The following is a 12123-nucleotide window of genomic DNA, read 5'->3' as shown; positions in this document are numbered from 1 at the left end:
CTCTCTCTCTCTCTCTCTCTCTCTCTCTCTCTCTTTGTATTTTAAGCTGTGAGAAGAAGCAAAAAAACACAAGAAGAGAACCATTTGATGGAAGATAAGAAAAAGAAAAAGCAAGAAGAGAAGAAAAAGAAAGAAGCTGCTCAGAAAAGGGTAAGCCAGTGGCAGGCCCTCTCATTTGACACAAATACACTTGTCTTTTAGCTTGAATTGCCTCTGCCTACCATTTCATCAAAACCAACATGGTAAGATACTATAAACCCTCATTTAGTGGGAGTTCATGCATGGCCAACATCCCCCAGCAATGAAAAGAAATGCATCCACTTCCTTTTTTCTCAACAAATCTCAGACAGCAGTTGAGGGTAAAAATCTTTTGTATTATTTAAAATGTTTGGTGGTGCTCAGGTGTTTTTGCTGAAGTTACAGAACATTGATCACATGCATATTGAGCACATGCAATTTGTCATGTGTGTTTCCACAGAAGCATTAACTTGAATATTATAGTATTTACCCTGCAGCCCCCCACCTCCAACCCTCCTCTTCACTTGTTCCTTTAGTGGGTCATCTGTTTTCAGTGTTTACCTGCTGTTCTCCGTAATACATGTCATGTATCCTTGATGCTTCTTGTCAGTGTTGGTGAAAAAATGTTTGTTTCGCAATGTATAAGAGGAGCATTTGTATTATTGTATTGTATTTACTATTTTACTCCCACTCCAGCCACAAGAGTAATGAACCCACTTCCCACCTCAAGCGGCACGAATGAACAAGAACCTTTTAGCATTTTATTAGATGAGCAGAACCAGCCCCTGGACATTTTGTTCCAAGTGCCATGGCTAGTTGCTCCAACACTGTCATAATTAATAATAATTAATTACATTTATATAGCGCTTTATCATAGACACTCAAAGTGCTTTGGGGGGGGACTACTCTCTACCATCACCAATGTGTAGCACCCACCTGGGTGATGCACGGCAGCCTTACGACACCAAAAGAGACTTGTCCAAAATAGCAGAACAAATTAGTTATGTAACAAAAATCAAAAATCACAAAACAAACACCGAAGAGGCAAAGACAACTCAAGTGCATTTCAATTCAATAAAAGTGCCATACTTATAAAAGATGGTTAATGCTTTATTATAAGTTATTCTGAGTCTTCATTTTATTGCTAATTAGTTTTTTTTTCTCTTTTTCAGGCCACAGAACAGATAACCAAAGGTGAGTGCTTGTGACTTATTGAATTAAACTTAATTTATTTAGTGTATTCTGCCACACATATAAAATAGTTAGCTCAAATGTAATTTACTTACCTTACTTTTTTAGTTGCCCGCAAATGTGAATCATGCTGCACATGTGATAACACAGTTTCTCTGTGCAGGCAACATTTTGCCAGGTTTGTCTGCCATGATCCCTGCAATGAGTTTGTGATACAATGTTTTCAAACAGTAGGGAGACTTATTGTGTGGGTGTGTTAAATTGTGTATCCTCCTAATTAGATGGATAACTCTTGTGCTGGATTGCTTTTTTTTGCCTCAGAGCCTCAATTTGATCTCTGTTCACTGCTGTGTAATTTGAAAATGAAGCATTAGCTTTTATTATATTCAAACATCTTTAACTAAAAGCATTAGCAGCAGCCAGGTGGTCCATACTACCTGAGCCAAAATGGAGGCCAGGTGCCCATACAAGACTAATAAGGAGCATAGGGATGGTGCAGCTGCTCCTCTAGCCTTCTTGTGAGCTCATCAGGCATGCCTAGGAGGTTAGAGTTGAGGAGAAATCTCATAAGAGTAAGAAAACATAAGGAAATGTAAAAAAAGACTTGTTGATTGAAAGGTGACTTCTGAAGGGAAAAGTGTCCTTAGCTTGCAGGTTTTAAACTCCTGCATTGTGGCAGTTGCAGACCCACTCTTCACTTTGTCTCCCTAAGCCAGTGCTCTTAATGACCAGAGAGAGGCGGGTAGGCAGTGTTGGACAGTTCGTCAGCCCAGGAGCAGATCTCCTGTTTGAGATGAGCCGGCAGATGGGAGAGGGACTTAATGTCTTGCAAGGGATGGGCAGGGTGAAATCTGATTAGAACTTCTGGCAGACTTTGGCAGTAACAGAATGACACCTAATTACAGTGTTAGTGTCTTTGTGCCCAAAGCTGGGTTCAGACAAATGTGTTTGTGTGAATTTAGACTAGTAGAAAGAAGTAAGTTCTCCTCTTATGGTTCTACAACTGTTAACTTTCTATCGTCAAGGGGCAGTGCCTTGACCACCTACTTTCTCCCAGAAGGATGAGTTAATGAGGCTATAATGTCACCAGAGGGGGGGCTCCCACCCTTTATTCCTCTTTCCTGAGTCACTTATAACTAATGAATGTGAGCTGGGTTGGCTGTGTTACTATTCTCTTTGTCTTTTGTGTTGTTTCACAGCATCCGGAAATTGACCTATATTTTGTGTGTGTGTGTGTGTGTGTGTGTGTGTGTGTATGCGTATATGTATATTTATACACACACACACACACTAGGGTTTTCTCCCCATCTACAAACTAGGCTGTGATTTGCACCATATTTTCATAACGGCTGCTCATAACAGCAACATACTGTGACCTAATTTTACTGCGATTGTCACCCCTTTAAATGTCACATATGACTTTTTAAGCATATTGTATATATGTGCACTCCGATATGCTCATATAAATCCTCTTTGGCCATGTGACGGTGATGCTTTGGTCAGTTTATTGACCAAAAAAATCGTACTTGACAATAAATCTTTAAAATTGTATTAATTATTTTTAACTTATCAATCTGTAGATTAAATTGGAAAAAATGTCTGTATTTTTGTTTCACCACAAATACATTTCAGAGATACAGAGCAACATCCTAAAATCTAGAGCTCATTTCAGATTTAAAAAATATTTAAAGATATTGTGTATTGTTTAATGATATAGTGGCTTATTCACCATAAAATAATAACATAAAAAAAAAACACATGAGTGATTTATCAAAAAAGAGAGGCAGATTGTATCTGATACTAATGAAGGATACACTGGGAGCTAATTAGTAAAACAAGGCTAGCGTGTAGGCTGAATAAACAGGCATCTATATACAGGAGATCTCCAGGCAGACCACAAGCACCATAGTAACACTACACCACCTCCTGTCTAGTTAAGAAGAGAGGCCCACTCTGGGACCAGCAAGAGAGAGCAGAAGAAAGTGGGCTGTAAGCAAAGAGATGAAATTTATTTTTGTAGTTACATTTGTGCAAAGTGTAGAGTGACAGCTGCTAAAACACAGTGCCTTTGGTTGATTTGAGAGAGCTGGAAAAGGGCACGCGAGAGCAAAAGAAACAGACGGAGCCATGTGAAACCGAGAATGCATGTCGGTTTCCTGTTTGCCGGCACAGCTGAGGGGGCCATCTGAAGAAAACGTCTACTGGCTCACTTCTCAGACACATACACACAGGCACTCACTGTCACTCTACCAGTCCCCTTATATGACAGACAGGCGTATGTGCATTGTGTGCTTGTGCAAACACACACATATGGATTTACTCAATTTTTTTTTAATGCTACTCACAAATACTACACAGACCCCTCTGCTTCACTAACCCATACTGAGAATGTTATGAATTTAATTAGCAAAGGTAGCACATTCATCTCCAAATACCTATGATGGTGCTTTCACACCTAACCTGGTGCATTTGCCTGGTTAATACGGTTCTTTTGGGATGGTGTGAAAGCTTTCTGTTGAACTCCCTCATAAGAACTAGTCAACAAGACCAAAATTGCCTGAAAAGGGGGGTCTCTGTCTGCTTCCAAGCTGAGCTGAGATATATATATATATATATATATATATATATATATATATATATATATATATATATATATATATAAAAATAAAAATTTGGCAACCATTGTAACAGCTTGTTGAACTTATGTTCAAGTCTTTGTTTTTTGGCACTTCTTCATTAGAAGTAAGTGAAACATAGTGACCACATAGTAACCTTCCCCCCATGTAATAGTAGCATAAAATATCCTCTTTCTCATCCTCTTTTCTTTATGTTCATCATCATTCATGAAAGGAGGCCAAGTAGCAGTCTGAACACAAAATCAGTTCATTTCTTTGTGCGCTGTTTGTTTCAGCAGAGCAGATAAATAAACACATAAGGCATAGTAAAAAGCAGCGTGACTTCCTGTCAAAGAATTTAATTTCTCTGCCACTGGCCAGCCATCCTCAAGAAATTACCAGATAATTGTAACAGTAATAATTATTGGCCCCATCATAGCTACGTAGCATGTGTCACAGCAGATGCATTCAGCCACCAACAAGCTGTAGTAGAGTTAATTTCTAAGGGTTAATTAGCTATTGTGTTGCTGGTCATGCTGTGCGTTCACTTCACTATAAGATAGGGCACAACATACAAACATCTCAAAGCACACATTTACATGCGCAATAGAAGATAACATTATTATAAAGCAGTGTCACGGCAGTAACTTCATAACAGATTAATTTGCCTTTTCACATTCGCTTAATTACGCCCAGCACTTTGTGTTGGAGAGTCATAAATTGTGGTGTGATCAGAGGAGAATTCATGCCAGTGTGCCGCTTGACATTGTCACCGCCTCTACTACATACGTCTTATGAGCACAGCTTAAATGGATGCAGCAATGGCGAGGATAAACCACATTTTAAAGAGCAACAAGGGTAACGACTGGATTTTGCAGCTGTGGAGTGTTACGCTATATATTGTGCATATTAGTTTTTTGTCGGTAAATATCTTTTTAGGGCACAGTGTAATGTGAAGTGTGAATGCCACACTGATGTTAAGAGTTAAGTTAAGCTATTGCTTCTGATAGATGAACAATCTATCTTCTCTTTTTACGAAACATGCAGGTTAGTGAGGAAGAAATGTGTGTTTATATCACGTGAAGTTATTCTGGAGCTGACTGTTAAGGCAGCTGGGATATTTGGTTATGGCATTGAGAAGTTAGGTTGCACAGGGCAAATCTGTGGTTATACAAAAAATGTCTAAAAATATATTTTTGATAAATTGACAAGTTATTATCCTTTTTTTGATTTAGAAATTGCTAAGTTTGAAGAAAACAATAAATCAGGTATCTTATATTATACAATGTGTGTGACAATTGCAGCCTCTTGCAATTTCTTTATGAACCAGCGGTTTCTGCCCAGGTCAGGAGGACAGGACGTTCAACTCTCTTTCACACATCACTTCCTCTAAATCATAACAGACAGTGGAATCTGGTCTGCCTGCAGCTGTTGGCAAAAAAAGGCCAGGGATAGGGGAGTGATGAGTCCAGGGAAGCTCTCTGTCGGTCTTCCACCTGTCTTTTGAGAGCAGCGGGCATACAGGCAACTCTCCTCTAATCTGTCATCCGGCTCTCATGGTGTTGTTTCTACATGCCATGAAATGAATAGTTCTAGAAACACCTATTAAAAGACGAGAGTGATTGTCGCTGGTATGAGTACCTGGTGATGATGACCTACAGTATTTATCCAGCTCAGGTGTGGGACCATTCAGAAATCTAGTTACCATTTAATAAATGTTCTGAACTATTTAGCCTTATGCTCTTCACTTTGTGCTGTCAGACATCAAGTGCTTTTAAATAGATTTTGGTCTGCGTTGAATGTGATGCAGCGAGGTAGGGGCTTCCTTCTTAACTACATTGTCATATTTATTCACTTCTAATTAAGCCCTTTAATCTTCTCGCTGCTCACATTTTAAAGCCCACAGGAGAAAAGATATGGTCGCTCATGATTCGTTGATACTCTTTCTGCTGCCTCCTCTTTAATAGACATCTGAAAAGGATCTAGTATTTCCCATGTTTCCCTTTTGCTTTAATTAGAGTATGACACTTTAGTAGCAACACCAGATATACAATACACTTGAAAGACAGTGGCTACAGAGAAGGCATCGATCATAAAGAGTTTGTCAAACATGATGCACACACTTGGATAAAAGGGCTTTTTTTACAGAGAAATTATAATTTCTTCATGTTTATGTATGGGTTTACAGTTAGTGTGGTTAAAGGTGCCCTGCCACACGTATTTCCTTACTTTGTGGTAATGTCTGAAGACATTTGTTTGTGGAAAAGACGCCTTTGTTACCTTGTTTCAAGCCATTCTAGCGTGGCATAGAAAGCCTGCAGGAATACTCAGCTCAATATGTGCCAGTTCTCATTCAAATTCAACAATCTAAGGTGCATGACTCTGATTGGCTAAAAGCTAGCCAATAGGAGCCTGGCAATCAGTATCCTTTACCCAGCCCAACTGGGTGAGATCATGAATAGTAATGAACTCAGGCAACATGACGTCAGCCTAACCAGCTTTTGTAATTGGCCTGATTTCTCCGCTTATTTCTATTCTATTCAGTGGCTAGAGCTGACAGAGGAGGTAGCAGTTAATTTTCCATTCACAACATAACACAAACCCATATAGACCTAACATATTTAAAAAAAAAAAAAAAAAAAAGCAAGTAAAAACGGTTTCTTCAGAATAATATCCAAATAATTACTTGAGTATTTTACATGAGGACTTTTTTACCCTTACTCATGTACTGAGTAACTGTTGAGTAACATCTGATTAATTTTTTAACACAAGCATTCAATCACACATAATGTAGGTGCTGTTTCGGGTATGAAAACGATGCGTAGAATACCCAAGACGTAAAAAGAAAAGTAACAAGCTCATTGTAGCCTAATGTAGCGGAGTAAGAGTACTGTTTCTTCTTCACAAATCTACTCAAGTAAATAGTATAGTGATTTAAAACTGCTCCTAAAAGTATAATGTTTTCAAAAAACTTACTCAAGTAAATGTAACTCGTTTCTACCCATCTCTGGTGGCAGGGCACCTTTAACCAAATCTGCATCCTCCAGATTCCTTCGCATCTGTTTTTCTTTGTTGAATTTTATTCTGTCGCACCGATCACACAGAATTTCTGACTGTGCTGCCATGTCTATGAAATGATAGTTTTATAGAAGCCAGCCAACCTGCCTGTTTGAATAGAGGCATGCATCCTACGGGCACATCCACCCGGTTTAGAGAATGTTCTTTGGCTAGTGTTCAAAAACTTCATTCAGGCCATAACTTGGCTGATTAAAAGCTCAGCCACAGAAAGCTTATTATCACAAACAAACTGAACTTTTGCATGCCTATCCGTGTATACTCTCTAAGAGTAAGGTGATCCACTTTGATGAATGGAAAGCAGAGACCGCATGGTGCTATTATTAAACCTGTAAGTAAACTTGTACGGATAGTATTGGAATCGGCAGTGATCCATTTCCCAAGCACTTTTACTCAGGTCCACATTTGAAGCTGTGCCAGTATCAATTGATAAATGGCATGATCTCTGCACAATATTTAATGTTCTCAGCAAGAAGAAAATGCCTCCTCACTTCAGTCATGTTGACATGCTTAACAAAGTTCATATGAACAGCACCTTTTTGTTTAGAAAAATCCCTGGCTAAGCAGTAGTCTTCTGTTGTGAAATTGTTGGTGTAATTGTTTTACAGCATACAAGGAATCTGACTAAACGGAGTATAACAGGGACTTTAAATCAGAGGCTCTCAATAATTTTTCAACCAATGACCCCTTAGAAGATAGAGGATATATTTGGAGACCCCCTAAAATTAAATTGTTTTTGTGAACTATAAAGCCTTCTGTGAGAAAATAAAGACACATTTTTATAATTAATCTGAAAACCTTTCACAGAGTGCCAAGGACCCCGCTTCATTTCTTTAAGTTATACTTACATTGGCTGGTCTACCTATGAAAGTTCTCCTGTGGGTGATGAACAGTTTGTATCTATGGTCTTCCACTTACAATGCTCACACACAGAAGAACCCTTTATCTTCAAGGTCATGCTGCCTGTTTTTTCTTCTTGTAAAGGGAGACATAAGGGCCCTCTCCTTTTTTCCACCTACCTTTCCTTACCTCTCTATCTTCCAAGACAACCTCCCCCCAACTTCTAGGTCTTAAACAGTCAAGCAAGCATGCTATTATCTTTCCTCTCAGAAAATTAAGACCCCTTTTTAAAGTGGAAAATGAGATGTCTTCCTCTGCGTGAAGAGCACACAGCCCCAAGGCCACGGTTTGATGTGCATCTTTGATGAACTGGGAATTCTCCTGTGCACTCGCACAGCTGAGCACTGTGTTTTTGCATATAGGCTGTTAGCGAAAGTGACTCAGATGTCTTATTATTCTATTTCACTTTTTCCTGCAAAGCACTGCCTTGTGAGACTCATGCTTAATAAGCCAGACCTTGCTGATGTCAGAGGTATTTACTTGTTTCTCTCCTGATCCCCTTTCTGACCAGATTCAGTCTGTGATTTCCATCATGAACATAATTGCAATTATTTGATTATTTTGCCTGAATGTATCGGTCACTTTGATGAAGTGGGCAGGACTCAAGTAGTTGCCATGAGAAGAATGATCCACTGCAGCGTGGCGTATTATACGTAAATGTGTTCGTAATTGTAAGCGGATTTAGACCAGAGCTGGTTTCCGGCAGTGAGACTCGAGTTCACATTGGAGCAAGGAAGGGGGTGGAGACTGTCTTCCACACACACATCATTCTCTTCATCACTGAACCTCCCTGCTCTATCTCCTTCTCTTGCCGCGTGGTCTCTCTTTCGCTCTCCCTCCTCTGATTGTCAGACAGAGCAGCCAGCCAGCTTCCCCCTTCTCCCAGCTTCCAGAAGAATTTACGTCACACATCAGAGAGTCCCAACTGTATAATGATTGCCTTCATAACTATTATTATATATTGTGGCACATCCACAAAGTCCTCTGTTTTTAGGAGGAAATCACCTTTTAAAATCAGTGTGGAGAATTGTCGGGGAATTATCTGCTGCCCCTAATTGTGTAATTATGATGAGAGGATAATTGTAGATCACAGTGAATGAAGGAGAAAGGGAGAGGAGAGCACGGGAAGGTGGGGAGGGATGAAGCACAAGATAGGAGAGGAAATGGAGCAGATGTAGAGAAATCCGATGAGAGGCGAGCTCCAGCTCTCGAGCTTCCCCCCTGATTCCTGAGCTGCAGGGAGAGGGAGACACACACACAGACGAATGCGGGTGAAACTGGATCAGACCATGCATACGGTGGTTGTAGCCCACAGAGGGTTTGCGGTACTGCAGGCAAAAATCACAGAGAAAACCCCCACCCCCCACACATGCATGACAGACACAAACACATACGCAGAAAAATAAGGAAGAGAAGTAATTGGTTGTAATATGTGAGTGAACATCAGTCTGTTGGTATTTACAAGGCTGTGTGATTGTATATTCCACAACACCATCCTGTCCTCTCCCCTTAGTGTGGGCCTCAGCATTACATAACTCTTTGTGTTTCTGTGTGTCAGGCTGACCACATGTGTGCAAGTTATTCATTGCTTCACTGCACACACTTGGGACGGCAGCCAATGGCGAAGCACTGCTCTTTATAACTCATTACGGCCACACAAAGATTTTCTTTTTCTTTTGGTTGCTGCATGACAAGGTTTTTTTTCCTCCTTTCCCCCTCCTGTATTTTATTGAAAGAACTCAAATACCATTTTTCTCTGGCTGCACATAATGTTAGATCAGCTGTTGTGTTACGGTCTCCAACACATTTTTTGCATCCTGTTTACATTCTAGTTTACCAGCTTATTCTATTATGTAATCAAATGTACTGAGACGATTACACACAGTGTACTTTGTGTCCCATAATGCATCGCACCCAGTAGCAGCTCTTTGACCCAGAGCTGATCATCCTGTTTGACTTAGTGGTGACCTCTAACCTTGCACGGCTGCATTCAGCTACAGTGTATTAGCCTGCCGAAGACTTTACACTTAACAGCTTTGGCTTCTTTTCTTTGACAATATTTAGAAAATAAAGTGACATGTCTTGTTTACAGTTTGCACATTTGAATGTGAAGCTTGTCTTTAAAGCAGCTGTAATCAATATTTTAAGAATAACAATTTATCAAATGATTATATATAATGTGAGAGGCATCGCCCATGGTGATGAACCCACAGAGAATTATTACGTGAATCTGTAGCTCCCTGCAGCTTTTTAGAGCTTTATGTTGATTTCCAGTTTATTGTTAGTTGTCCGGCTTGCAACTTTGCTGTTTCATTGTGTTTAATCTAACCACTCTAATACCATTGTTTTGGGCTACAGCAGGTAGCTGCTTTCATTGAAATAAGTAGTCACCAAAAACGGAGATAAAAGAGAGCTAATATTAGACCTACGTTTGCAAGGTGGCCAGAAACACGACCTCCGTAACTGCTTGATGTGTAAAGTATTAGTTGTAGAAGTGTGTGTGTGTGTGTGTGTGTGTGTGTGTGTGTGTGTGTGTGTGTGTGTGTGTGTGTGTGTGTGTGTGTGTGTGTGTGTGTGTGTGTGTGTGTGTGTGTGTGTGTGTGTGTGTGTGTGTGTGTGTGTGTGTGTGTGTGTGTGTGTGTGTGTGTGTGTGTGTGTGTGTTAAAGAGTGGGAGAGATAAAATTACATTGTGTTGCTAATGGTAACTAAAGCTAGTGTGGGACCCAAGCACTTGGCTTCAGCAGCCGTAGAAACGGTTCAATAACAGCATTGGTAAAACACTGAGAGCTGATCCTTTCAGGGGCCCCAACCTGCTACAAACCATAAATAGCTTATGTTGATGGGGCTGAGAACTCTTAAATGTACTGTTCTGATGGAGACAATAGCCCACAATAATGCAGCAGGCAGATATAAATCCATGATCTGACTTTTAGTCTGGATCAACGGAAGTACATTGCCAGGATAAGCCTGACAAGCCGGATATCTGGCGACTAACTAGGTGTCAAAATCCCTTCGCTACGGGAAACAACAAGAACCTCCTCTGAGCTAGCAAGCTAACATTATTGGCTAAAAATAGCAGGTTTTGCTGAGAATGAATTCTGCAATAAAGTAGTCCTGCTTGCTTATTTCGGTGAATGGTTCTAAAGAATTACAAATAATATCTTGCATTTACTTTGTGACTTGTTTAACAAAAAGATGCAAGCAGCCCAGAGAGATTTTTCCTCCTATTCTGGATAATGCATTTGTGGTGTAGTCCTTACTCCACAGTGCTGTGGAGATAGGTCTGACATTCCTATCTGGTACTTCTTCATCACTTTCAATCTGTGACTAGGCACCAAAGCAGACTGAAAGAGTTGTTTATTGGCAAAAAGCTAAAGATTTATTACAGTACCATCCTGAGATTATTACAGTTCTTTGGTTCTCCAAAGAGCAGCCATGGTTTAGACTGACCACTTCCTAGCGTCAAGCTTCAGCCAGCCAGGAAAGTCAGCTAATCTTGTGCATTTCTCCTTATTTGCCTTTCTGAATTTGACGTTACGGCCCCAATCCAAAAGTGACCATGCCTTTAAAAATAGGCAGTGGGGAAAGTGCTTAACCACAGCAGCTTTTTCAGTAAAAAAAAATAATCTTTTTTTTTTATTTTTTTATATGCGCTAGGTCAGAAACTAACAGTAAGTAAAATGTCAAATAAAATGAAAATATAATCAGTTAAGTTTTTTTTTTTCAGTCAATAATTGTTTTAATGCTAGTTCGCTCAACAACTGCGCCTCCTCATCCCTGAATTTCTGCTTTCTTTTTACCTGTGCCCCACCACCCTCCCATCTTCTCAGTGCCAGAATCTGCCAAGCTCGACCCCATCCCTCTTCCCCCCGTCAACCCCAGTGCCGTCCCATCTGTACCCCCTAGCAGTGGCAATGGCAAGCGCGCCCCCTCTGGATGTCAGCCGCAGACAGCACAGCAGCCCCAGACTCTGCTCCAGCAGCGCTACCCACCAAGAGAGGTGCCCCCTCGCTTCCGCCAGCAGGAGCACAAACAGCTGTTGAAGAGGGGCCAGCCTTTGCCCTCCGGGACTCTGTCTCTCACCACAACGGGACGTCCCGCCACTACTGAACCTGCAGCAGCAGTAGCCATACATTCCTCTCCCTCCTGCTCCTCTTCCTCCACAGCCAGCCTGCCTACAGGTCAGCCGAGACACTCTGTTGGCGAGTCACTATCTCTTACTCCATTTCTTTTTTTTCGGTTTTAAAGGGGAATGCAATTAACGCATATTGGAAAATTATTTCTGTCCATGTGGAAAAAGGGGTTGCTGTAATGTTGTTGTGA

At 40.6% G+C, this 12123-nt stretch overlaps 1 protein-coding gene across 5 annotated transcripts in view; it reads left to right on the top strand.

Moving 5' to 3' along the window:
- The first annotated feature begins 73 nt into the window (after nucleotides 1-73).
- Nucleotides 74-12123, top strand: part of tnrc6c1 (trinucleotide repeat containing adaptor 6C1) — a 36455-nt gene continuing 24405 nt past the window's right edge. For 4 of the 5 annotated variants that reach the window (XM_032538376.1, XM_032538379.1, XM_032538378.1 and 1 more), the window contains exons 1-3: nucleotides 74-150; nucleotides 1191-1212; nucleotides 11631-11981. In XM_032538376.1, coding sequence (XP_032394267.1) covers nucleotides 88-150; nucleotides 1191-1212; nucleotides 11631-11981 — 436 coding nt within the window. In that variant the 5' untranslated portion in view covers nucleotides 74-87. The remainder of the gene's footprint in view (nucleotides 151-1190; nucleotides 1213-11630; nucleotides 11982-12123) is intronic. The other variant, XM_032538380.1, reaches the window with a different exon arrangement.

Source organism: Etheostoma spectabile, chromosome 15 (assembly GCF_008692095.1).
Source record: "Etheostoma spectabile isolate EspeVRDwgs_2016 chromosome 15, UIUC_Espe_1.0, whole genome shotgun sequence".
NCBI classification, from domain to species: domain Eukaryota; kingdom Metazoa; phylum Chordata; class Actinopteri; order Perciformes; family Percidae; genus Etheostoma; species Etheostoma spectabile.
The sequence above is the reverse complement of the archived record's forward strand: the minus strand, read 5'-3'. Positions and strand labels throughout refer to the sequence as shown.